The 27,902-nt window shown below is 45.8% G+C and overlaps 3 protein-coding genes across 7 annotated transcripts in view; 2 read left to right on the top strand and 1 right to left on the bottom strand.

Moving 5' to 3' along the window:
- LOC6504995 (putative mediator of RNA polymerase II transcription subunit 12) overlaps nt 1-27,902 on the bottom strand; it is a 43,710-nt gene that overhangs the window by 14,995 nt on the left and 813 nt on the right. The window contains exons 2-3 of one of the 5 annotated variants that reach the window (XM_032451930.2): nt 15,308-16,229; nt 3,063-3,452 (exon numbers count right to left, since the gene is read on the bottom strand). In XM_032451930.2, coding sequence (XP_032307821.1) covers nt 3,063-3,452; nt 15,308-16,215 — 1,298 coding nt within the window. In that variant the 5' untranslated portion in view covers nt 16,216-16,229. Of the gene's footprint in view, nt 1-369; nt 986-3,062; nt 3,453-5,820; nt 6,979-13,611; nt 13,842-15,307; nt 16,230-27,902 lie in introns of those variants that run through there. The other 4 variants (XM_032451932.2, XM_032451931.2, XM_032451929.2 and 1 more) reach the window with 4 other exon arrangements.
- Nucleotides 16,590-17,511, top strand: LOC6505276 (uncharacterized protein C9orf85 homolog). The gene is made up of 2 exons (XM_001965635.3): nt 16,590-16,694; nt 16,753-17,511. The coding sequence occupies exon 2, from the start codon at nt 16,779-16,781 to the stop codon at nt 17,484-17,486; it is 708 nt and encodes a 235-aa protein (XP_001965671.1). The 5' UTR covers nt 16,590-16,694; nt 16,753-16,778; the 3' UTR covers nt 17,487-17,511.
- Nucleotides 17,696-21,918, top strand: LOC6505277 (3'-5' RNA helicase YTHDC2). Its single transcript, XM_001965636.4, has 3 exons — nt 17,696-18,723; nt 18,783-18,990; nt 19,053-21,918. Exons 1-3 carry the CDS (start codon nt 17,995-17,997, stop codon nt 21,101-21,103), a joined length of 2,988 nt encoding a protein of 995 aa, XP_001965672.1. The 5' UTR covers nt 17,696-17,994; the 3' UTR covers nt 21,104-21,918.

The raw sequence follows: 27,902 nt of genomic DNA, 5'->3' as shown, positions 1-27,902 counted from the left end.
CTTCTTGTCTTTTAGATCTTTAGAAGAAGTCTTAGTTCCTGATATTGATACTTGTTTTTAAACCGATTTGATTTATTTTTAGTTTATTTTTCACCATCAAATTTATATCCATTATTTCTTGATTTTAATATTTATCCAATTAAGGTTTAAGAGTCCAAGCACAAGCACTGATGATGGATAGCCATTCCAACTTCCGTCTCCCGCACTTTGAACTTTACACACACACCTCGAGCACACTGTTAAAAAAAAAGTATAGAAGAAGGCTCCAACATCCAGGCCCGGCTAATTCGATTCCTTGGCCTCCTCCTGGCTTGGCCAATCGATTAGTGGCAACTGAATGTTGGCCAAAACCACCGGGGCTGTGGCTACCTTTTCATGGTTGCGGTTACTGGATGAGCCGCTGCTGCTGCTGCTGCTGCGGCGGCTGCTGCTGCTGCTGCTGCGGATGTTGCTGCCGTTGGCTTGGGCATTTAAGCCGGATTGTTGTTGTTACTATTACTACTACTATTATTATTGTTGTTGGATGGATGGGCTACTGTTTGGAGGAGCCAGTAGTGCAGTTCTTTGGTACACTGAAACTGTTAATTAATTCGCGTTCCGATTCGTTAACTGCATTCGAAGCACTTTGAAGCGCGAAATTTTGCTGGCCGCCACGAGGGGCGCAAAAAGAGGGCGGGGCCGCGGCCGCGGCCAAGCATCGGTGTTTAAATAAATTGCAAGTGGCAACCGCATTGAAATCAAAAATTCAAATCCATTCTACGGCCGCATGTTGCCCGTAACGGTGCTGGTGGTGGTGGTGGTGGTGGTTGGCCCAAAACGGTAATCTCGCCAATAAATATACCAGAATTTATTATATTATATATCTTGGGAGCGTGCAATGGCCAGATATATATAGTTATATATATATATAGAGAGAGAGGTTAGTCCGCGAACGAAAAAGCACCGTTCGCCTCGACCGGCCAAACGCGAATAGCCGAGCCAGCCGCCACTGAAGAGTGGCCAAGAGTGGCTCTGGCTTCTTCCTCCTCCTCCTCCTATGCTTCGGCTGCTTCTCAGCTGGCCACCGGGCAGGGGCTGGGGGCTGGGGGCACGGGGGCGTGGCCAAACGGGAGGGGGCGAGCAAACCAGCTCGGCGGTGCCACAAGCAGCAACAAAAACAACAAGATATAGAGGAAAAACGCTTGCCATCGAGCTGTCGCCTCGTACGCAATATTATCAAATGGTCGCCAGCGAGGGTGGCTTCAAAAGTTCATTTCAAAGCTTGGTTTTGATGAGAAAATGATTTCACTTCCGGCTTTAGCCAGGAAATCATTAAATGTATATCATAATTTTTTATATTATTATTTAATTAATCATTATTGTTCAAAAGGTTAAACTGTCATCTCTTGGCAGATGGAGCCTATTATATTAGAGTTTAATAATGTCTTCTAAAACTTTGCTAGCCACCCTCGCTTTCTCAAGACAAGAAGCACACCATCTGCCTCCATTGAGGTGTCTTTGTACGCAAAATTATCAAACGGTTTGTGACGAGGGACGACAGAGAACTTCTGGCAAGCTAATATTTCAAAGTTTGGATATAAGTTACAAAATTACAATAAGATAAACTGCGAGCCGATAAATAAATAATTTAGATAAATAAGTTACAAAGCTAATTTCAATACTTTCGAATAAAAACAATAATAAAAAAGCAATCAGATCTATAGTTTATGGAACTCTTCAACATCTCCAACTATTAATTAACAATCTACCCTCGCACTTCTTGTGGTTTCTGTGTCAGTTGTCATGCCAATTGATCGGCCTCGGCGCTTGATAAATATGAATTTCAAGCTGAGGGGATCCTCCACAGAAAGGGGATTACAATTGGGGGGGGGGGGGGGGGGGATAGAGATAGAGGAGAGGCGGTGCAAGATCAATTCTGCTTTTGATTCCTTGGCCGGCTGTCGGAAGGTGCTCCACTTTGGAAAACTCGTTGCAACGGTGCTTTCCGAGGCTGGCGAGTTTTCCAGTTTGACTCCAATTGAAAATAGCACACGCCAGAGACCAGCGCGGAGCACGATAGACCCAAACTAGGATGAAGTGGGACTCCGGACTAAGACTTAAAACAGCGACTAAGACTGGGGGACTGTGGATCTTGCTTGGCTGCGGCCACAATTAAATGAATTAGCTTTGGACGGGCTGGTTGGAATTTTGAATTTGGGTGAAAAGCCAGTGGCCCAGTTGGAGCTTCTTCTTTGGCGCTTCTTTGGAGCTTTCCTCGAGAGTCCATTCTTTCTACTTAGTTGGATGAGCTAATAAGTTTTAATTAGTGCATTTAATTGACTGAAGACTGAAGACTAAGACCAGAACACTGGACTGGAGGACTGGAGCTACCTGCTCAGAACTCTGATTGATTCGGTTTTATGATAATCAGTTTCGTTACGGAGTCTTAAGGCGCTCCGAGCTCCGTAACTTTACAAATTCTCATTAATTCCTGGCTCTAAATGTTAAATGCTAAAAAGGTATTCGTTAATGATTTAAAACAGTTGGGAAATTAGAGATTAGTGGGAAAATCTTGCCGAGAATATAATGCAACTTCCACTAATGTGCTTTCCATAGCATTCACTTATTTGCAACAAATTGCTTCGCTTTAAATCGATAGAAACTCCACTGAATGAAAATGGAGTCAGAAACGAAGGAAATAATAAATAAAACAATGTCGGCAATCGATCTTTCCGACCGATTTGATTTCCCCTTCGCCAATCTCAGTTTTCCATTATCCGATATACATACTGTATGTGTTTCTATAATCGATCCCCGAGAACGACTCTCAACAGCTTTCACCCCGCATTTGGGAATAGTTTCGGGGAAAAGTTTCAGCAACCCTCCTTAAATAATGAAGGATTTTTTTATTTTAAATTAAAATTAAGTAAGGCTTCCAACACATCTTATTTGTATTCTGAAACGCTTCTATCTATACACTCTCGCCATCATAAGCTGTGGAAGAATGTATCTATTTATCTCAACTTCGATATAGATATCTAAAAATGTATTAGATTTTCATGAAAATTCAAATATCTACTCACCAAATATCCACGGATGCTGCCACCAAGAGCTGGACACAGTCCAGGCAGCCTCTGGCGGCGGCGTAGTGCAGGGCCAGAGCTCCACCGTTGGGTCTTTCGCTGCCGGAAACGCTCCCCGGATGGTGCATCTGGCCCATGGAGGAGCCCATCGGACCGATTGGGCCCAGTCCGGTGAGGTTGCCCAGGCCCATCTGGCCCAGGGCGCCCATGCCGCCCAAGTACGAGTCCAGTTGGTGGGCGTGCATTCTGCTCAGGTTGTTGTTGCTGTGACTTATCAGCTTGTTGTTGTTGTTATTGTTGTTGTTGTTGTGGATGTTGATGTGGTTGTTGTGCAGTTTGTTGTTGTGATTCAGGTGAAGATTCGAGTTGAGAGCATAATCGTTTATGGTTCTAAAAAGAGGATAGTAGTTTATTAATATTATGTTTTTATTATTTTATAATTATATAATATTTATTATTTTACTTTTATTTCAATCAAGTTTTTAATTTCTTATTCAATGGCCTTGAGAAGCTTTGGGTAAAGTCTCTTCATTAAAAAAAAAAACATTGCCTACTTCTGGGCTTGCTTGGCAAAGAAATTACAGCCATCTTTGCTGCTCTCTAAACAAAAGACTTTAGACACAAACTTGAAATCATAAGATTTTAGACACAAACTTGAGAAAAAACTACGCAACGAAAGACTTATGACACGAACTGAAACAAAAAAATTAGGAATCTTGACGAAATTCTTCAAATCAATAGGCAGGGATACGAACTTGAAGAACAACTCGAAATCAAAAGACTTCAGACATAAACTTGGAAAAAAATAATAAAAGATTGAGGACGCTTTAGGAACTTATAGAAAAAAAACTTAAAATTAAAGATTGAAGAAAAAATCTTGAAGATAAACTTGGAATCGAATGACTTAGGACACCAACTTGAAATCAAAAAATCTTAAAAAAACAACATTTAGAACACAACATTGAAAAAAAGCCTCAAAACCAAAGACTTAAGATACAAAATTTACATCAAAAGACTTAAGGCACAAACTTGAACAATAAAAAATATAATCAGGACACAAACTTGACGAAATACTTCAAAAATAAAATCTTAAGAACGGTACAGTACGAAAGACTTAAGACATAAACTGGAACAAAAAACAAATGACACAGAATTGAATAAAAAAAACTTTAAAATAAACATAATCTAAAAATAATCTAAGAAAAAAACTTAAAACCAAAAGATTAAGGACACAAACTAGAAGAATAGGTAAGAAGTGAAAATTAAAGCACAATTGAAAGAAAAACTTGAAAACAAAAGATTTAAAACATAAACTTAAAAAAAAAAACTTTAAAATAAAGGACTTAGGATACAAGCATAAGATGACTTAAAACACAAACTTGTCGAAAACAAAAACTTCAAAACAAATTACCTAAGACATAAACACGAAATGAGGCATAAAAACGTTTAAAATCGGTTTAAAATGACAAATTAAAATAAAAAACTATAGTGCTCCCTAAACTCCGAGTAATTGAATTAAAAACGAAAACGTTTTCCCCAAAAAACGTCGCTTAAAAACTAATTTTTAGCTCCAACTTTGACAAGAAAATCACAGCGGGTAATTAATCAATTAGCCGAGGGAAGTACTATCTATTAATTATGATTGCATCTTCTGCGGCCTCAGTGGCTGCCTGGCTGCCCTTTTCCGAATCAGTAAACCAGGTCAAGTCTACCCCCGGTGCTGCTGACTCACTCCGCGATTTCCGCGCCCACAACGACAATGATAATGATTAAAAAAAAAAAAAAAAAACAAAAAACAAAAACATGGCAACAAATTAATTGAAAGCCACAAGGCAACACGTCGGCAACATTAAGATGCGAAAAATACCCGGCACTTGTGGCGCGTTTGTTTGCTTTTTGTTTTCCCCACCACAACACCGTTGGGGCAACACCGAAAGACGACACTTTCTTCCAGTTTATTGCATCGAAACGGTGGCGGTAGTGGCGGCGGCGGCGGCTAAATGGAAACGGGCCGGTAGCAGGTGTCAACAATTCAGGGCAGGGTGGCAGGTGCCACAAAAACAAAAAGGTATTAACAAAAAGAAAAGGAAATAAATAAACCAAAAAACAAAAACAATAAACACGAGTGCGATGTGAGAAAAAAAAAGTGAAATAAACTATTTGGCAAGAGGGGGCATTGCGGGCCAGTTGGTCAGCAAAGGCGGCCGGCCAACGGGGTTGGGAAAACAATGACTTTTCCAGGGCTATAGTGATATAATAGGTTGGAAGCACTAATCTCTGGAGCCAAGACTGAGAGCTTCTCAATCAATTAGCGATTTATGTTCGAATTAGTCAGGGGCAGAGTTGCAGAAACTTTCCAAGACTTTGCAAGAACAGAAGCGGAGAAAGGAAGTGAGCAATAATTCAACAAATTTATATTCTCCATTTGTGGTTTTTTGCTTTTTTTTCGAAGTTATTATTGTGGGAAAGCGGTGGCTCGAATGGGAAATTTCGCCAGCAAGAGAGAACCAATAAAATTTGATTTCTTAATTGGGAAAAAGGAAGTCGTTAGATCCTCGAAGAGATCATTAAGGTTTTTATATTCCCTGTAGGGTTTAGTCACTGTATCACTGTAGCACTGAACAAAAAGTATGAGTTTGTTTACTTTGGCCACTAATTGATTTCCCAACGCTCTTCTATTTTTAAAAACCATTTAGTCTGTTCCAGTTTCGGAGTGAGTTCTGCTGGCTCTGGCTCTCCGTTCCGCGATTTCTTTTACCTCAATTTGATGGCTATGTGGCGGCACTTGTCGCATGGCACTTCCCCGGACTTCTGCGCCTCCTTGTCCGGCTCCTTTCCCGCCGGAGTGGCTATGGTGGCGTACGTGGCCTCCTCCTGCCGGCTCTCCGTCTCCCCCTTTGCGGCTTTGGGCTCCGCCGCGGCGTCCTCTGTCTCGCTGGCAAAGTCCACCACTAGCTCCTCGGCGGAGTCTTGCCGCCCCAGCTGCCGCCGGCTGAAGTAGCCCACGTGCTGCTCCACCCCGGCGCTGGCGTCCTTCAGGATCCGCTCGTAGGCGGCGCTCTCGTTCTCGCTGAGGGCGAACCGCTGCTCGAACACCCGCACCGGCAGGGCGCTCTTCCGCAGGACCTCCATCCTCTTGTGCCGCAGCTCGATGGAGAATATCAGACGCACTCGCACGAGGCGTCGCAGACCCTGCTGCGTGGACCTCGCCCGCTGCAGTCGCCGGCGCTGCTGGCGGAGCTCTAGCTTCTCCAATCCCTTCAGGGACTTGGGATCGACGACTCCCACGTGGTTGTAGTCCGCCACGGAGGTGAGATCCAAAGCAGACCGAGTGCGTCGCCACGGCACCAGGTCGAAGTGTGAGCCCGCCCAGGGATGGAAGTTCACCTGACTGACGTTGTTGCTCCGATCCTGCTTGAGAATCCAATCCGAGGAAGAGGCGGAGGCGGAGGACGGAGCTGGCTGGGGTTTCTCGTTCTTCTGGGTCTGATGTCCAACCTTGACAAAGTCGTTGCGGGCACTCGCCTCGGGCTTGTGTCGTTTGTAGCGCGGCACCAAGGTGGCCTCCAGCATCCGGGCATTCAGGCCGTAGTCCCGACGCAGCTGCTCCAGCTCCCTAGAGCTGGCCGTAAACTGAGCTCCGTTCCACACGATCACCGGCACACAACTGCCCATGGCCCTCCAGCTCGGCACTCTTAATGGTTGGGTTCTAGGTTCTAAGCTCCAATTTGTTCAGTTCCCTCTGCTGGCTCTTTCGGACTCTCTTTTTTTTTTGTTTCCCTAATTTTCTAATTTCGTTTTCCGGTTTCCGTTTCAATTCGTTTTTAAGTTCAAACAAAAAAAAAGACACATTTGTATCCGAATTTGAACTTTGTCGCGTTTGTGCGTCCGCTTTCCGTGACGACGGCGACGCAAATGGCCAAAAAATCCAAAAACTCCAACTCCGGATTCCGAATCCGAGTCCGATTCCGAATCCGAATCCGAGTGTACGATTCCTATGCAAAAATAGTTGCGCCAACTGCGCTGCCAGCGCTAGACATGATTAAGAGTTTTTTGTTATTGTTATTGTTATTGTTATTGTTATTATGGGCTATTTTGTTGGGGTTGCCATTGATGCACTGAGAGAAATCAAGGCAGAGAAGGAGATATTTTATGAGAAAATCAAATGGTTGGAGGTCTGAGAGGCCTCAAAAAAACACTATATTACTACCACTATTACTATTATATTTTTAATTTTTATTAAATTTTTCTCTCAGTGTCCTGTTGTCGCAACATTGAAGAGTCAGCGACTGCTGGCTGGGCTGCCCCCTCTTTTTGAATTGTATTATTTATTTATTTTTCACGCTCACTGCCATGTCAACTCTGACTGCTCTGGCGGGGCTCTGGGGCCACCCTCTGCCACCACCACTTCACCTGCCTGCCTGCCTGTCTCACCTGACTGCGCACGCGTCAACGCGCCAAAATAGCAAAAAAAATCAAATAAAATACAATATAATATTAGTTGATTCTGGTGGCAGGGCATCCATAGAGCAGCTCCATTCTCGGCTAATTGACAGCCAACAGGCCATTGGCATTGTGCCGGATAATTTGGCCAACAATGCAACAAAACCTGGCCATAAAACATGCTTCTGATTTGAATATCAACTAATATCAATATTAAAAACCAGTTACATCGTTGTTTCTGGCTTCTGAATACAATTCTATCCAACTTCCTTCCACAAAATGTGCAATTAGTTGCAAAATATCCGACTAGCATGTCGAATATCAATTATGGTTTTCACAAAATATTTAAATATAGTACATCCATAAGCAGCTTAGAACTCAACTCAGGCATGGCGAATATAAATGATTCGAGGGTTCCAGCTTCTTGACTCGCAATTGGGCAACCCTTGGGGGTAACTCCCCTCGGGGGCCATCCATAGTTCCACCTGACTTCTGAGTCAGAGAGCCGCGTGCTCAAGTGGCGTGAAGAGTTGCCATGATTTCTGGTTCAATGGCGCCTGCGAGTGTCATTTTCCGAATAATATTACGTGACTTTCCGCCCAGCACATCCGCTCTTTATTAGGATGCCTCTGGCGATATACTTTTCTCTCCGTGTAGTGTAGATCTCAGAGTTCAAGTCCTCAACCTTCGCTTTCAGTTTGCATAATCGGTCTTAGCCCTTTTGGCAATATGACCCCAAAAAGGCCAATGAAAATGAAATGAAAATGCCAGGTGACCAGGTGACCAGGTGACCAGGTGACTGTCGGCCAAAGTTGGGGCAGATGAGAGCCATTAAGCCGAGCCAGCTTAGATGATGGCTTAGAAAGGCTGCTGGGTCTGTGTCTGTGGGCCACAATGCAAATATAACAGAGCACATTATGGGGCTGAGGTGAGGTGTTGTTTTGACTGCCCATCCATGCCATCCATCCGCATTTCACGTATCTCCCATTCAAATTCAAATCTTGGCTCAATCCGAAGGTTGACAAAGTAGAGACTGCCTGCAGAAATCGCATTCAGCGTCGATAATGGCGGCGACATACATTCAATGGCTATGACTATTATACATTTATTATCACCATATTATATTGGAATTGCTCTGGCCAGGCCACGGGCCATGTGATGCAAGCCGAGTGGATTAGCATGCCGATAACCAATTGGCTAATACGATGGCTGGCTGGCTAGTTGGCTAAAAACAGAACCGTTAGCCAGTAGCCACATAAACACAGAAAATTAAACAACATTGTTGTGGTTGAGACTGAGACTCGGAGCTCCTTTTGATATTCAAATGTTGCTTCCTGGTGACAGAAACTAGAGCTCTCGGATGCAGACTCTGACGGACAACCAACACCCAACACCCAACAGCCAACAGCCAAACACCCGAAAATGCTCCACTGACTTTGAAGGGTAAAGCCATAAAAACAGAAACGGAAAATGATTTCTTTTGGAAAAACAGTTGGTTCGTTTGGCGGGTAACTGTGCCGCTGCCGCCAACCAACCAGCCAACTGGGATGGGAAATGATCGTAAAAGCCACTAGCAACACTAGCAACAATAACAACACTCACAACACACCCCAAAAGCAGCTACAATAAGCACATTAATAATAGTAGCCGGGCGGGCAGAGCCATAAAAAAGCGAAAGAAGAAAATAAAATGCTCCACTGTTACTGCTATTTGGGCTTTGATCCATTTAATTATGAATTTTTTGGTAATTGTGCAATATGGAGAAGAGCAGCGAGAAATAAGTGGTGGAGAGCTCATCTTTCTTTCATCATAAAATTGTTTTAAATTTGTTCAGATATTTTTGAAAATTAAATGAAATTGGGTCACTCTTTAGAGCAAATAGCTGTGATTATGGAACTATTATTAGGACTATCTGTAGTTATCCCATCCATAGCTATAGCTTCAAAAATCATTGAACTTTGGCAACTTCTGCTCAGATACTTTTACTTTCCAGTCTTTTGTTTCAAGATTTCTTTTGTTTTTTAAGCTTTTTTCGCTTTTTTTTTGCTTTTTTTTCGCTTATCAAAAGCAGAACACACCGCTAGCATTCGATCTAACTGTAAACTGAGAGATGATTGGCTTCGTTTTCATTTCATCCATCGGATGGAAGTATCTTGTATCTGACAAATGCCTCATCCGTCAGATGCCAGAGCTCTAGCTGGCATTCAAATTCAAATTCAAATTTTTTCGAACGGCCGAGAATCGAAACGCGGGAAGTTTTCACTTTCGTGTGTATGTGATTTTTTCATTATTATTATGTCTTTTTTTTTTTGTAAATTTTGTTTGTATTTTTTGGCAGAGAGAGAAAAATTGAAGAGAAAAGAGTAGAAAGCAAAAGTCAATCTGCTTTGAACCGCTGCTGACCTGCCCGAGGAGGTGAACTCTTAAGAACTACTACTCTTCTGCCCAGGAAATGAGTTAAAATTAATGTTTTTCCAAAAAATATTTCCAGTGCATCGGTGGCATCATCCCTGGTATCATGCCCCCTTGGCAGTGCCATTCATATGCAAAATCTCGCCATTTCAATCACTCATTCATGCGACTCGAAACGTCTGTGAAAGTAAGCCATGACGCCAGGTCCGAGAAGAGCCACTGCAGCAAACATTTGTCCAAAGCATCCACCGAATGGGCAAACAAAGAGAGACATCAGCCGCCAGTGCATCTCCTCCTCCGAGTGGGTCGCGGGTTGTGACAGGTCGCGGTCCAAGGCCCCCACCTGCCTCCCAGGGGAGATCAGTGAATGCCCTGCCTCGAGTCTGACTAGAGTGGTTGGAGGTGGAGTGGGGACTGCAAATGAGTCAACAAAGAGTAGGCAGAGCGGTCATTCCGAGCACCCTTCACCACTTGTCCAAAAGGGAGTGTAGACTGTACAGTAGGATTTCCAACAAAGTGGATAAATATTTGTTTCTCGGCAAAGTTTCTGAAGATTTTAAGCAGCAGGCACTTGCCTTACAAACTCAAAGCTCAGAGTGAAGAGTTTCACCACAAACCACCTCCAATCGAAGAGCAATTTCATAGTCATCCATACCAAATCTTGCTCCTAACCAGCCCCGCTATCAATCAACCCTTTTCACGCACTCTCCGACACGACAAGAAACACATTACTTTTGAGCCGCCGAAACATCAATGAACCTGGCGATTTATGGCCTGGCTTTCTGTCACTCTGCTAATGACCAAATCCGAACAACTGGCCACCAAATCGAACGAAACACTTGGACAAACGGCCAATTATGGTGCTGGCTGGTGGTGGAGAGGATCGGAGGGGGTCTGGGAGCGAGTGGGAAACCCGTCCGATGAAAGAAAACATTGGCACAAGAAAAAAAAAATGTCGTATGTAAACGGTTGCCTTAATAATCGACATTGGTGGAAAGTTGCAACTTGCAACTGCAACTGCAACTGCCATTGCAGCCGGTTATTGACCGCCGATGCTGAGAGATTCGCTAACATAAACGGGCCATGTGTGTGGGGAGCTGGGAGCTGGAGCGCCTGACAGTCTGGGCCGGGCCGGGCCGGGCCAACGAAAGCAAAAGGATGATGACTGCCTCTGCCACTGCCCCTGCCTTAGGCAACAAAAAAACATAATAAGATAAACAGAGATCGTGGAGGGAGGAGGAAACCAGTCCTCGCCGATAAACAAAATTTCACTTTTACTTGCCCGGCCGCGCTTTATTTTTTTTTGGCTTTTATTTATTTTTAGATGAGGCGTATTTTGAAATCAGAAAAAGCGTGCCTAATTAACGCAGGCAATCACAAGTTGCACAAAATAAATAATAAGTCTGCGACGGCCTATTCAGGTGTTGCGAGTGATCTCTTTCATTGGCGGCGATCGGTTGCCAAATCTCTCAACAAAATAATTGCTCCGTAGGCGTCTCGGCAACCGAAATTGGAGTTGAACGAACCGCTCGCAAATCGTGGGGTACTCTAATTCGATAGACCCCAGAAAGCACGGCCGACTTCCTTCTCAGAAGATAATCCCAATCCGACAGGCTTCGCATCCCATTGGTCACAGAATTAGCAGACTAATTGAAAACGAATTAACCGAAAATGTGCCAGCTGCGATCAAAAATAATAGAAATCACAGAACTCTGAGCTTCTCTATGGCACATCTCAGCCATTTCTCCAACGGTTTTGGCCCGGAAGACCTTCTTAAGATTTTTAGTTAAATTTTTCATTAAACTGGAAAATTTTTGGAGGTAGAAACAATTGTGAAAATGTCAAAAAGCATGCTCTTTCATATATAGACCCAAGCGAAACCCATATCCATATCCTCATATCTGCATTGAAACCTGATAGATTTTGTGTTTTTTTTTTGTTTGGGAGTAACCCTTGAAAATGATACTTTTCATATATGATCATAAGCAGAGGTAACATTTTAGAAATTTATTATCCAATTACTGATTTAAATACCTCGTAGCTCAATTCCCTATCAATCTACATCCAAATCACGTCCCAATTTTTCTATTACTCATTACTCTATATTAAATTTATTAATACTTAAAACATTTTCGATCTATTTTTTATTGATAAAGTTAGATTTCTGGTTTACTTTATTTATTTTGTAATTTGTAAAATCTTCTTTTTTCATATATATTCTAGACTTAAGCCCATATTTTTGCCAATTAACAACAAATTCTTAACCTTAATAGATTCAAAGATTCAAAGAATAAACTACATCGAAGTCTAAGACAACATTTTCTCCTATTTTAATTCAATTTTCTGGAGTACACAGTGGAGAATATAGGAAGAAAAACAAAGCATGTTTTTTCATATATTCCCCACAGTGAAAGACCCATCTTTTTTATTTCTCGCCCGATTGTTGATCGGATCACTATATTCCTATCTCCTGCCTCAAAATATTCCCAGTTCAATGCCCCATTGATCTGCATTAAAATCTGAAATACAATTTTCACTACATTTTTTGTCAATTTATCCAAAAAAGCATGCTTTTTAACATTTAAAAGTCCATATCTTTGTAAATTCAAAACCGATTCTTGGTCGGAATTTCTTAAAAGATTCGTATATCAATTCCCTATTAATATGCATCAAAAACTAGCAAATCATTTTTCGACAGGAGATAACCCATAACCCTTTGGAAAAAGCATGCTTTCTTGTATATGGCCCGGATTAAAAGCCATATCATTGCCAATTTTGAACCGATTCGTGACCAGAATACCTTAATAGTAGCTCAGTTCCCCAACGATCTACATAAGCCTTACTTTTCTGATCATTATTTTCAGCATTTTTTTTTAATTTGTAACTTAAATTGAAATAAAAGAAATGAAGTTTGAGAGTCTTTCAAGAAAATGGAATTGAAATAAATGGAAAACTTGTGGGATTATCATGCAATAATGAGCGAATTTTTTCATGGGGGGGGGGGGGGGGGAGGGGAAGCAGGCCGAGTGTGTGTGTGTGTGCAACTCCGAAACAAAATACAATTTATGCGGTTTTGTTATTACCCATTTTTTGATTCTACACCACGTCAAGCAGATCCAGTGCATATGGATATGGTCTGCGGATGGCTGATGGCTGGGCCATTCATTTATCACGAGTATGGAAGCGAGTGGCATGAGCCAGGCAGGCCAGGCAGGCAGGCAGGCAGCCAGGGTGTTGCACATAAACGCATTCGGCTTGCCACACACACTCCAGGTTGTAATTATCGCAGCGAGTCGTAAATAATCAGAGCCAGCGACCAAAGGGTTGTATAACATAGTCAAATCGGTGGCTAGATACTTGGATACATTTGGTGGCATGGTGGCATGGTGGCATCACGGAGAGAGAAAGCCAAATCCGATTATTTTCAAAGCAAATTTTCAATGGCCCGAAGCATGGAAGATTTTTATAGCTAGTTTGGGTTCTGATACCCAAAATTGGTAATCAAGAGGCTCAGCTTCTATTAATAACTTCTATTTAATAGATCTGTAAACTAAAAGTGAAGGCTTTGGCTTTATATCTGGCCATTCTAAAGCCTCTCATCGCAAATAACAATTCAATTAGAAAACATGTTCACACAAAAAATCACGTATGAGTATCTTTTACTTTCCCCTCTTCAAGCTGAGAAGAAACTTACCGCACCACATTTCCTCAAGATACGTCTTCTTTGGCAGATGGATGGACTGACTGACTGACTGACTGACTGGCTGATGGATTGGTTTATTGAAGAAACACAACAACAACAACAACACTCACAGGCCAATCAGTTCTTGATCGGGTTTCCCATGTTCTTCACAAATCACACAAGAAATCAAGATTCAGACGAAAAAAAATATGGAAAACTCAAGTTAATCCAAGTGCATCTTCTTGAATTATTTCTTTAAAAAATAAAACTAAAGAGTATCTTTCCGATTTTGGATAAATAATTGTATTGTGTGGCTTGGGTGAGCGGCGGCGTTTATTTCGAGGAGCGCGGCACGTGCTAAGCGAACAATGGTCGCGGCTTGTTTGAGTCCGGATTTCAGACGCGGCGGTCCAAACAGATCGCCCAGCCGAAAGAGACGGGAATGCACTTGCCGAGAGAGAGAGTGGCGGAGAGATGGCGGAGACTGACTCGGCCAGCGGTCGGCGAAGAAATGTTAACTCCAAACGCAAAAAGCAGCGGACCCCGAAAGCAGTGCCAAGCGAAAGAAAGCTCTCAGGTGGAGTTAAGAGGTGTTTCAAGATGCTCTGCAATGATGAGAGGATCAAAGAAGATGGATTACCAAGTCTAATTTATAAAAAATATTAAACAAATTCTAAATTAGAAGAGGTTCCTGGAAGGAAAAGCCTTAACTCTACCTTCTCTAGACAGTTTCTTCTAGAAAAAGAGTATCTTCTTCGAAAGAGTATCTGAAAAAGTGCCAGATACATCTTCAATTTCCCCAAGCACACCTGCCTTCGATGTAAACATAGGCTCGTGTGCTCATGAGCTCGTCTCTTCGTCTCTGTTTAGTTGATTTTTCGATGCGCTTTTTGCACACTGCTAGACTTTTCTTGCCCGCCTCTGGAATGTTTCCTCACTAAGCCGGGCTCTCGACTCTCGGCTGTAATTTTATTCAATAGAATTTATGCTTTTTTATGGTCAAGCTTGGCCGGCCGACTGCAGAGCCCAGCTCGCCAGCACTAACGGTTGTTGCCGGCCACTTTAAGGTTTTCTGCATAATTATCCCCGTCCATCAGTGTCCCCGTCCTCCGCTGCTCTTTCCGATGGGAAATCTTGCCGTTTAAGTGCCATCGATCAGAGGCGACACTGCCATTTAATAGAATTACGAAAGCACTCGATTAATTAGCCAGACTCGAGTTGAAAGTTCATTCGAGTGCAATCGATCTGATCGATCTAAAATCGCTCTCCTAATCGCCCACCGCTCTTTTATGATGTGTTTACATCGATGAACTGAACTCCCCAAGCTAAACACTCATCAGCTCTAATTGATAATTGGCACTGTGATTGAGAAATTTCTTCGCAGCTTGATTGGGTTTGAAGCGCTTTCGATGGGTTAATGGATAATTGTTCATTTACAAAACAATACCCTTGAATAAAATGGTCTCTCACAGCTACAGATGTTTGGAAAGCGATACCAGGGGCTATATCTTTCATGACTTAAGCTTCAAAGAACTGAAAGAGAAACAAATCGAAACAGAAATTAGACAAGTAACACCTGAAGTATGAAGGAGAGCCTACCTGCTTACAACACAAAGCATTCATTACATTATATCTTATTAAGAGATTACAACTTAACGACTACTGATTGCAATTCCTGTAATTGGAGGATTATTTGGCAACCACTCACCTTATGGCCGCCGACTGGTGGTGACCGGCCAGCATCCGAGCGCTGCCTCCGAATCGGGGGTGCTGCAGCTGGTGCTCAAAGTCCGGATCCGGCGGCAGGCCCCGGCTTATCTGGCTGATCCGGCTGAGGCGACTGGCGTGGGAGCCGCGCTCCGAGTTGCACTTGGAGCCGCAGAGGGAGTTCTCGCAGAAGCGACAGCACTTGTTGTAGCTGAAGGTGGAGGTGCAGAGGGTGCAGAAGGAGTCCAGCTGGGACTCGGCCTGGTCCTCGTCCTCCTCGGCCAGGTCATGGTGCTCGTGGTCGGTGGGGTCTGTGGCGCTGGACAGGCCCATGTCGATCTCGTGGTGGCGGCGCAGCTTCAGGGTCTGCGTGTGGCTGCTCTGGTCCTCGTCGGAGCAGAAGTTGTAGGCCTCACTCTCCGTGTCCTCCTCCTCGCCGAGGCTGCTGCCCGCACTGCCACCCTCCGGCCCGACCTGGCCCGGCGGGATGCCGAAGCTGCTCAGGGGGCACGAGGGGTAGCGGGTGAGTGGAAAGGGCCGAACGTTGTACTTGCTGGCCATGGATAGGTTTTCGTTGAAGTAGATCACGTTGGGGGCGGGCGCGTGCTGGTGGGCGGGGCCTGCCCGCTCGCGCTCCCTGTCCCGCTCCTTGTCGCGCTCTCTTTCCATTTGGTGGTCCCGGCTAATGCTAAGATCGTGGTATTTTCGCAGGAAGGCCGCGTTGCAGTCCGCCGCCGTGTATTCGTGCAGTTTCTTCGGCTTCTGGACCGGCATCTGGGTGTGCTGAGTGTGGGAGACGCCATTATGGTTTTGTTGGTTGCCGTTATTCGAATGATTATTGGCGTTTCCATTGCTGTTGTTGCCGCCTGAGCGCAGCAGGTCAAAGAGGCGCTGCTTGAGGTCGCGCATGGCGACATGGGGGTCTGCAAGATAAGAAAATGGCGCGTTAACATTTGAACTTAAGCTTTCTCTCGCACTTCACTGTCAGGTTGCCAACTATTTTGAAAAAGAACGCCATCTTTTTCAAGCGTCTTTTCTCATCGGTAGGTGGTGCTTTCAGTTATCGATATTTTTATACCAGAGCTGCCAACTGCTTAAGCGATATTTGTACACCTGTTTATTGGCATGTGTTAACTATCGATTAGATTAGAGATATTAGTGACACTAATTTTAATGGCTACCATCTCAATAAGTATTAAGTTCTATTTTAGACCAATTGTTTGACCTATCGATGGTTTTAGCACAGTGTTGCCAACTACAATAAGATTCCATCTCTAACTTTATTTAGTATTTTCAAAATACTGTCAAACAGTCACACTGCACGTGCACTATTATTATTTAGCAACGGAATATATTGCCTGTGATCAGTTTTAGCCTATTTACAAAAGGTAATCAATGAATTGGTGAAGTAAACTTCAAGAATAACTAACGATACACTACTTTCAGTTTCTAGAACCCAGTCTAAATCCACAATGAGCAGCCAGCGCGGCAATGTGTCCCGCACACGTGCACAGAAACACAAAAATCGTCATGTTTTCAAAAACGATTTGCACGACAAAACGCCACAACAAATGCGCCTGAACGCCATGCACGTGTCCACCGTTTGCCAGCGATGCAAGGACCAGATCGAGTGGAAGATCAAGTACAAGAAGTACAAGCCTCTGACCCAGGCGAAGACCTGCGCCCACTGCAAGCAGAGGACAGTCAAGAAGGCCTACCATGTCATCTGTCGCGACTGTGCCGTGAAGGCCAAGATCTGTGCCAAGTGCCTGAAGTCCGGCGACGAGGTGGCCATCGAGGCGCCGGAACCAACGCCACAGGAGGAGCAGCAGCTTCAGGTGGAAATGGACCGACTGATCAAGTCGTTCTCGGAGCGCAAGCGGCGCGCCTTCCTACGCTACATGCAGAAGGGCAAAAAGCAGCCGGTGGAGGAGCCCGTGGACGACGAGCAGGAGGCCAAGGCGCAGGAGAAGGCCAAACGAGTGGCGCACACGAGAGATGAGCTGCTGGACAAAATCAAACAGTTGAACCTGGCCGCGGAGGACGATGAGGACGACGAGGACTTCGACGACTTCAGCGACGGGGACGAGGACGAGGATGACTCGGAATTCGACTCGGAGGAGGATGAAGAGGATAGCGAGGAAGAGCCTGTTAAAAGCAAACCGTCTAAAGCGAAATAAATATTTTTTTTTCTAAATCTAAAAACTGCATAACATTCTGTGTGTCAGAGGAAATATTCTGGCCTTATATGATTTATTTTTAATTCAATTTTTTTATTTATAAGCTTAAGGCTTTTGTTTCTTAATTTCAAAATTATAATCCAGAAAAAAGCTTTGAAATTTCGTTTCGTTACGAAAAGTTGCGGTCAACTATCGATAAAAGCCAAAGTGTTATCGACTTGCCAACAACTCCGCTCTAGGGAAAAATCAGCTTGTGCAAATCGGAGCCAAGTTGGTTCTTTTGATTTTAAAAGCCAAACTAGAGTATAGGTCTCGCTTCCCCTGCCATCTCAGCACACTGAGATGTAAGACTTAAAAGTCATTCCTAGATTTAAATCATTCATTGCCAGTCCTATTAGCATTTGGAGCGTTTTGGTGAAAGTTGGAAACTCCAGCAAAAAGTTGTGTATTTAAGACTTGAAGAATCAAACAAGTAAAAAAAACAAAATCTGAATTAAAAACAAGTCCAATGGCCGACAGTCCGAAGGAGCAGAACCAAAGGGGCAAGAGGCGCCGCACCCGGAAGAAGAAGGGGCCTGCCGGCGCCGCCGCGTCTGCTGTTGCTGACCCGTCCGCTGCCGTAGCCGCCCAAGAAGGCTTCTCGGGCAAGAAGAAGAGGAACAAGGACAAGAACAATGTCAGTGACGTCGGCACGGTCGAGGAAGAGATAAGTCGCGTGGAGCAGAACATCCTACGCGCGGTGGTGACTGATTTCATGCAAAGCACAGAGCAGAATGTCCAACTTCGTGGGCTGTCCCGCCTCCAGCGCAGCCACGTGCATCGGGTGGCCCAGAGCATGGGCCTGAAGACCGCCAGCAAGGGTTTCGCAGAGCAGAGGGTCCTCACGATCACCCGTCCGGCAGTCGTCGACCCGCAGCAGGGCGTAGTGCAGAAGCCGAGGATCGCGGTCTCCAGTACCCTGCTCGAGATCCTCGCCAAGTCGAGCGGGGAGATGGACATGAACCTGTTGCGGCGCTGCAGTATGCATCGCCGCCCCAAATCGGACCGGGAGCGGGAGCGAGAACTGGAGCGCGAGTGCGAACGCGACTATCTAAACCGCCCGAACAACGGGCTGGTGGGCGTGGCATTGGTGCCTCCGCCGTCTCAGTGCCGCAACAGGAGCCTGGTGCAGGAGCGTATATCTCTGCCGATCTATCGGCACCGCTCCAAGATACTGAACGTTCTGCAAAACGAGCAGGTGAGTCCCTCAAACCCAATCTTCAGCACGATGCGCCATTAATCCCCACTTTCTGGCAGGTTTTGATCATCAAGGGAGCCACTGGCTCCGGAAAGTCCACCCAGTTGCCGCAGTACCTGCTCGAGTGGGCCACCAACAGGCGTAGGGCCGTCCGGGTTGTGGTTAGCCAGCCACGTCGGATTGCCGCCACCAGCGTGTCGGAGCGAATTGCGAATGAGCGCGGCGAGTCGCAGGGCAGCACCGTGGGCTACCAGATCCGCATGAACAGTGAGTCCATGATACCCTTCTGTTCTCAGATTGCTTTTCTAACCGGTCGCCCCCATCCACAGGTCGTTGCAGTGCCCAGACCGTGCTCACATTCACGACCAGCGGATGCCTGTTGCGTGTGCTGGCCATGGACGGCGAGGCCTTCTTCACCTGCACCAGCCACCTGGTCATCGACGAGGTCCACGAGCGCGATCTGGACACCGACTTCCTGCTGCTGGCCGCCAAGCTGGAGCTGAAGAAGAACCCCCACCTGCGCCTGATCCTCATGTCGGCCACCATGGATCTGGGCGCTCTGTCCGCTTACTTTGGCGGCGCCACGGTGCTGGATGTGGAGGGACGAAGCTTCGAGGTGAAGACCTTTCATCTGGAGAAGATACTTAGTATAACTGGGTACATGACCGCGATGATGGAACCGCACCTGGGCGAAATGTTGGAAACAGAGGATCCGAACGAGCTGCTGGAAGCGTACAACGCCAGTCGAACTCTGGCGGACGGCGAGATCGACAACGACCTGATCGTGTCCCTGCTGGAGCTGCTTCTGCATCACGGCGACACTGGTGCGGTGATCGTGTACCTTCCCGGGTACCATGACATGACGGTGCTGCAGGAGCGCATCGAAGAGTTGCTGCCCAAGGAGAAGATCAAGGTCCTGCTGCTGCACAGCCAGGTGGACAGCAATGAGCAGCGCAAGGCGTTCCGCGTCTTCCCCAACATCCGTCTCAAGATCGTGCTGAGCACCAACATCGGCCAGACGTCGATCACCATTCCGGATCTCGTGTATGTCATCGACACGGGACGCTCCAAGATGAAGACCTACGACCCGAACACCGACGCCTCCCAGCTGGCCACCGCCTGGATCTCGCAGGCCGACGCCAAGCAGCGGGCCGGACGTGCCGGCCGCCTCCGCAACGGCATCTGCTACCGCCTCTACTCCCAGGCGCGCCACGACAGCATGAGCCTCTACACCATTCCGGAGATGATGCGCCGCACCCTGGACGAGATCTGCCTGCTGGCCAAGCTAGCGGGCCCGGAGCAGCCCATTGCCAAGTTCCTGTCGCAGGCCCTGGATCCTCCCCAGACGGAGGCGGTCGTCCAGGCGTGTGCCCGCCTGGTGGTGATCGGGATTCTGCAGTCGAAAACCGAGAAGATCACGCCGCTGGGCAAGATCGTGGCGGAGCTGCCGGTGGGCGTGCAGCTGGGCAAGAGCATAGTGCACTCGATCTACTACCGCTGCCTGGGCAGCATGACGATCATAGCCGCCTACCACTCGGTGCGCGATCCCTTCGTGCTGCCCGTGGATCGCACCAAGAAGTCCAACAAGCAGAACGCTCGCCACGCCTTTGCCGGGAATTGTACCAGCGACTCCATGTCGGCGGTCAGTTTGTACGAGGGGTTTGTCATGTGCAACAAGATGCAGCTGTCCACGTTCTGCGAAGAGAACCGCGTCTGCCGCTACGCCATGGAGATGTTCGTCTCGGCGGTGAACTGCCTGCGGGACTCAGTGCGTCGCATCTTCCGCAGCAACCAGGCCGGCGAACGCATGGTGACAGAGTGCGACAACGACCCGCACATGATCCGCATGGCCCTCGCCGCCGGCCTCTATCCCAAGGTGGCGTTCATCGACCGCGGCAACAAGAACCATCTGGTCTCCGAGGGGGACACCTGCATGCAGATATCGCGCAACTCCTGCCTGCTGTCCCGCAAGAAGCTCAAGAACCTGCCCAGCGACTGGGTGCTCTACGTTGAGAAGAGCCGCAATGCCGACCAGCGCTCCTCGCTGGAGAACAACACGATGGTGAGCGCCCTGATGCTGGCGCTGGCCTGCGGCAAGGAGGGCGACCTGGAGGAGCGCGAGGAGGATGGCTGGGTGCTGTGCCTGGACTCGTGGGTGAGGCTCATAGTGCCGTTGGAGTTTGGCCGGCAGCTGCTGAAGCTGCGCCGCGTCATCCAGTGGGAGGTGAACGAGATTGTGGAGAAGCGCCGCCTGAATCTGGGCAACAGTTTGATGGGACCGAAGCTGGTCCACCGGATGCTGCAGGTGGACACCTCGTCGATCTGCGTGGCCGAGGGCAGATCGCCGTCTGCCGAGCCAGACTGTGATAAGGATAACTAGATCATCAAAGACACCTCTAGCCTAGCCGTACACCTACACCTAATACACTTAAAAAAAACCACACCAACTCACATATAGTTTCAAGCCAAATTGGAGGCTAGCGATGGATCCGATTTTGGTCCAAAATTATAGCTAAAGTAGCTCCTTTTTTTGGGACACTCCTTTCGAAGTTCGAACTGACAAAAAAAAAATGCTCCTAGAGATACAACAACAACAACAACTACTACAAATACAGTGCGTTTCAAAACATAAATACTAAGGCCAAATCGTACCTGAAACAGGCAGCAAAATTCACAGACTAGTTTCCGATTCGTTAGACCAAATTGTTAAGGATCTGTTCCAGGTTCCAGGTTCCAGGTTGCAGGACACTGACCTGCTCTATCTTTTGCTGATTTGTATTATTGTAATGGTAATTTAATGACGTGATCTAGATTTAAAATCGTACTTAACCAAAAAAACGAAAAAAATTTCAATATCGTAACACCAAACAATGTGATATGAGAAGAAGAGTCGAAATACGGCATTCGAAATACGATATTATACGAATTACGACATAAATTTACGACGAAACATTGTATGTTTTCGAATATATTTTCGAATATATTTTCGAATGTGTTTTTGGACCTCATTTTCGATCGACTCTCGACTGATCAACGACTAATCCCATTTACGTATTAAGGGCCAGGTATTATTACTCGATATGTAATTTATTTGTAAGCTATTTTAGAGCGCACTGTATGCTGACTTTAAATCTTAATGACTTGTAACTTTGGAAATGCAGGGACACCAAATACAACACAAACTGAACAAAACCACATCAAGGTGGTGTAAGTGAGGGGGTGAATGGAGGGGAGAGGGCTAATTGGTGGGTGAAAATATATGTGCCACAAGTGCCACATGAAGGCCTGGGATGGGAGTTGCTTCCAAAGACTCAGTGTCAGTGTCAGCAGAGCACTGAGAGAAATTAAGGGCTTTTAGATCATATATATAGTTATATATATAGATAGTTTTTAGTAGAAGTTATAGTATTTTTTAGATATTTTTTATTTTAATTTTTTAACTTAATATTTTTAAATTATTATTTCAAGTTTTAGCTTTCAAATTAAATGTCTTTTGTTCGTTGCCCATTAAGAGTTGCCTTGCGGTGCATTGGGGCATGCAACCGTCGCCGTGGCAGCTGACGTTTATGCTCCACCTGCACCTGCAGCTGCCCCGCCCCCTCGCCGCCCACCGCCCACGCCCAGCCCATTCAGGCGCAAACAAGAGCGGGCCAAAAAGCCAAGCTAATTGCAGAGAGACGAGGCAGTCAATAAACCTCAACTCGGGCTTGTCGCTGCTGCAACAACAGACATCCAACAATGGCAACAACAGCCAACAACAACAACAAGAGGCATGCCACAGCAACAACAAAAGGCAACAGCAAACAGCAAAGAAAGTGAAATGAAATTGTTATTTTTTCGGTAAGACGAAAAGAGAGCATTACGAATCGCCATAGACCATCGTGGTGGTGGGCCCTTGAGTGAAAAATAATAGATTTCTCTGCTAATATTATATTGGAAATCTATGTATATTATATTGGAAGAGTCTCCCGAAGATCACCCCACCCAGACATCTCTCTTTTCTTTGATGGATCTGACCCAAATGAACTCGTCTATTCTTTTTTGTGGCTTCTCTCCAGCCGCCAAATTGCAAAGCTGCCGCATCCATGCCGCAATAATTTGCAAACTCATCAATGGGAATTGCGGCAAATCTGCGCTCTAACGGCGCTCCCAGATGCCACATCCCAAGGAGGAGTTTACCTGGCCCCGCCAGGGTGTCCGGGAGTGGAGTACAAATCAATTTTTCATCCATTGTCCGATGGCAGGCATTGAACCCGAAGTGTGGCACTGTTGCATGGAGCTGGAGCAGCGATGCAGTTACTCGAAATTAAATAAAGTCAACGCTAATGGAGCGACAATAAACTTGGCTAACAAGTGGCATTCGATTGGAGTCCGGTGCTGCTGCTGCTGCTGGTGGAAGCCGGTTGAATGCACTCCCATTCAAATGGACCAGCTCGCCAGCAGGTGTCTCCACGAAGCAGGAAGGTGGTGGAGCTCTATGGAGTTATTGTGGGTCAGATGCAGGTCTCCCTCTCCTCCTTCCCAAGTGCCAACTAATGACTTGGCCCTCCTCGACTGATTGATGATCCAGAGATCTATGATTTGGGCCAACAGTTACAGTTACATAATTAACTGAAATTAATTTCGCAGAAGCTCAAAAATTGCCCACGGCCCACTGGAATGACATCATCTTCGCCAGCCTCCTCCAGCGCCAGCAATCTCGCACGGAATGCGTTTCGGTAATTCCAAAATTCCAAATTCCGAATAGGGTATTATCATAAATATGTATGTATTAGTCTGTTGCAAGTCTCGACTCCAAAATCACGCCAGTCTGTCTGTCTCCCTATCGCACTGCATCGGGTGAAAGTCCCCCGGTCTCTATTTCTTTTTGGCGGGGTCAAATCAATCAGCCTGGGCGGTGACCTTACACCTTAAAAAAAAAGGCAAGCTAAACCATAAAAGCAGTAGGGCACCGCCGGAACAAAAGTGGGAGATCCCCTTTTCCCATTTTATCGCACCTCTGGCGAGAGCAACACCTTTCCAAAAAATAAAAACACCAAAAATTCAGCCTAATTATGTCATTAAAAGGCATGGCTTTTCGTTTTACGATGATTTTTGTTGGAATATTAAGATTTCCGAGGGGGATTAGGGCTATCTGGGAGCTACATATGAAAGGGTTCTGGAGAACCTTCAAGTTTTAAGACTTTTAGTGATGATTTAAGTGGAGTAGAAGGGTCTTCTAGCGACTTCTCAGGACTCTTAAGGAGGCTCTGTAAGAGACTGTTCTGCTTGTATGCCCTCGAATAGCTTTGAACTACAGAGCCTCAAGTATTTAACCGCCATTACCACACTGAAGTGCTGAGAAGCGTGTAAATGCCGACTTTATGGAGGCAAGCGAGGTAAAAGTGAACTCATGTGCGATTCCATGGGGGCACCGAAAAGTAAAAGCCGAAACGAGAGTGAAGTGATGGCCAAACAGCGTCGCTTGGAGTCCAAACAAGCTCCGATCGTGATTCGCATTTGGCCATGGCCGGCCAGCAACAAAGCCAGCCAGTGGATGGCCAAGAGCAGCAACAACAGCCACCTGGCTGGTAGCAACTTTTTGGCCAAGAGCAGGAGCCGGAAACTGGCTCGGGTTGTGACCCGAACTGCGGAAGCATCTCCGTCATAATCAATCAATATCAAAAGTCATACATCGGATCGGAGCGGATCGGACCCTGACTGGGTTTATGTAACGATCGTCTGCCTTTTGTTTCGCTTGTCACAACAACTTAATGGTGCGTCATTAAGGTGCCACAAAGTGTTGCCAATGCAAATCCAAATATCAGCCAGATATCAGCCATTTCCCCAAAAAATGATAATCGGCAGAGTGGCTCTCTGTGTATTTCGAATTTTTATGTCTTCATTTTGCGTGTTTTTTTTGTGTTTATTTTTTATGTAAGCGAGAGGCGGCAGTTGCCGCATCGATTGCCACTGAATGGCCGGAGGGGGGCGTGGCAACAACGGCGCCAATCAGCGGCAGCAACACCGATAACATGACCAACATGGGCATTAAAAGAGCACTGTGAGAAATCGGTTTATCTTTCATTATCTTATCTCTGTCTAGAGGTGTCTAGTTTTCTCTCAGTGCTCAGTCCTGTCCAGCTAAGCTCCCGTGGCAGCAACACTCTCCACAAGTTGTGGCACGGACTGTGGCAGACTGGAGACTGAAGACTGGAGTCAAGAGCCTCTGCTGCGGTCAAGCGCCAATTGAGATGTGACAGGTTGTCTGGTCAAGATTTTCCGTACACCTGAGAGTGAGTGCCCCCCCTTCCCTCCTTCCGGGAGGAGGACAAAAAAGGTCACCGAAAGCTGGCAGTTCGTGAGATTGCGCCCATGATGATATGAGCCGAAATGGCATCTGAGCTCTTAAGTTTTAATTTGGCCTGTCTGCTGCACAATTGCTTCTCCGTTTGTTTTGCCAATTTCACGATTCAGGATAAGTATGGAATTATGCCGGAGGGTTCAAGTGGCAGAGTGGTGGAGTGGTGGAGTGCCGGCAGCGCTGGAGTGGCAAGTTGCAACCGAAAGCCACTAAAACACAAACTGCATTCATGTACTTCTTGGCGGCCAGACAGACAGTGATGAATGTCCCTGAGTGGTCGTGGGGCGCAAGAAAAGGATTACCCGGGTCAGGACTGGATTTTCAGGTCTCAACGGGAGATCGAGGATCATAAAAATGCAAATTAAACCGCCACTAAGCTCAGCCACTAATGAGAAGAAGCCAGCGAGTGATTAACAATTTACAAATAAGTTAGAATTTAAATAATAACAAGTATGGTTTGTGTTTTCTTTTCCCATCGGACCATTGGCTTTCCAATCCTCTTATCTGACACTCCAACTGATAGACGAGTGTTATATAAACCCTATAATGACTCCCGATAACTGTTCCGCCCTTGGTCTGATCTGGAGCTAATCGCCTTATGCGTTCGAAAGTTACTGGTTTTCCAGTTCAAGACATTTGTCATTGTTCGGGAAGTCCGATTGGGACGCTGCGGCAGGCTTATTTATTAACGACACACAGGTTTCACTTTCCATAGTCCATAGTCGAATATAACAAATAACAAATAACAAATAACAATAATAAATAAAAAGCAAACTAACACTAACAATTACCGATCCGATCAAAAGAAACCAACAAATTTGTTTATAAATGTCGGACAATATTTATTTGTTGACGCCGTCATCGATTTGTCATTGTTGGGTCTCCCAAATTTATGAGGCTTATGACAATTTGGGAGTTTTTTTCTTCTCTCAACAGAGATTCCAAAGAGGTGAAGGGTTCACAATGGCCGGGACAAAAGATCAGAAACAGAGACAAGACGACCAAAACTAAGCGATTCCAATTCGAAAGCGAGCAGGCCGAGGCCGACGCCAATTTATGCATAATTTCTGTGACAAATGCCACAAAACGGACACACCGGCTAGTGGCCAGTGGAAAGTGTGAAAAGTGCATTTCCAGCCATTGATAATTATGTTAATTGTTTGGAAAAGATATAGACAGATGGCCAGATGACTAGAATAGGGTCCGCAGTGGGAAATGAGAAAATGAGCGATGCGATGGCTTCGGCAATAAATAAATTTTCACATTTTGACAAAAGACTGAAATAAGGTGGGGTGTTGGGCACCTCAAGTACCCATTGAAAGAGAGCTAAAAAACAAAAAAAAAAAAAAGGCAAACAGAAGCCCAACTTTCATTCTTAGACAAGACGACGATGCTATAATGATAGCAGCCGGCAGAGCCACTGATTTGTTGCGGTTTCTTTCGAGACAAGCACTGCGCTTGATTATATGGTACGTGCTATTTCATTTGCTGACAGATACAAGCTACAAAGATACTAAGATACATAGATACATAGATACAACCGCAAAGTCAAAGCCAAGATGGGTGCACTCTAAAAAGAAGTTTCCTTTGGAGCCTTTTTTTTTTGTTGTTGTTTTGCTTTTTGGGGAATCGAGTTTGTCGTCCAAGTCTTTCGTTTGGCAAGCTTTGAGAATTTATTTTCGCAGCACTCTCATACATAGTTCTTCTTAGACAGTTTACAGGCCGTCAACGGGCCTGTGTTGTTGCCCCAACTCTTGGCGGCAATTATGATCCGCTAGCTGCCTCCCGGGCATGTCATCAACTCCAGTAGGGAGCTGCCCCTCTGCCTGCCCAGGAATTCTGGGAAGAGCTTCTCAGTTCCGATTTCACAGCCCCCGGGGACAGAGATCCAAGCGGAGTAACATAGAGCTCAACTATTTATGCAAAACGGGCGGGACTTAATTTATGAATTATAATTGAAAAGTGAAAATGCAGCTGTGGTGCGTTGGGTGGGCAAATTATGAAATTAGTATTATGCGAAACGGAGTTAAAAGTGTGATTACACCGGAGCTGCTCCACCGGAGCTCCGTCAAGTGAGCTCAGCAGCTGCTGACAGAGTCGGGCTGCGTACTCGCACTCGTACATAAAAAGTACACCACTTGCCGCATAATAAGACAATGAAAGTCGGTGTGTGTGGGGCAATTAATATCATTTCAGCATGTGGAGCTCGACTACGAGATGGGGGAGTTGCGGTGGCGGATGGGAGACTTGGGGACTCTTTTCCAAGTGAGCGAGTCGCCCAAAATTGAAATGCCAAAGAAAGGTTAAACCTAGAGGTGCTCAGCGGCTTGAGATTAATTTTTAACTTATTTTTTTTATTAAAAAAAAATGTTTGAAGAGTCTTTTCGTTAAAGGTTATAGAATATTTTAATATATTTTCTTGATTTTTTTTTGGGAAAAAACACTTTAGAGAGAAGAAAAGAGTAGAAAAGAAACTTCCTAAGATAAAGTCCCTAAATTCTCATACTCACCACCCCGTGGAGCATACCCCCTGCTACCCTATACCCGCCACAAGTTGCAGCTACAAAAAAGCGTATCACAATCCCCCTCAACCAACCACCCCCGCCCACTCTAGGCCGAGGCTTATTAGCAATGGCACTTAGAATCAGAGTCGGAGTCGACTCGCGCTGGGGCAGGGAGAAAGTCATTCAGCTGAATGCACATGGAGCGTAGTGTGTTGTCACCTGTTGTCACTCCCCGGACGCCACATCCCCTCTTATCCGCCTTATCGCCCGTTTCTTTCCGTTGCAGAAACCGCAAGCGCAGTCAAGTTCGTTGCCTAAGTCTTTTGTTCTGC

The sequence above is a fragment of the Drosophila ananassae genome, chromosome XR (assembly GCF_017639315.1).
Source record: "Drosophila ananassae strain 14024-0371.13 chromosome XR, ASM1763931v2, whole genome shotgun sequence".
Taxonomy (NCBI): domain Eukaryota; kingdom Metazoa; phylum Arthropoda; class Insecta; order Diptera; family Drosophilidae; genus Drosophila; species Drosophila ananassae.
Note: the sequence above shows the minus strand (reverse complement) of the source record. Positions and strands in the feature narration are given on the sequence as shown.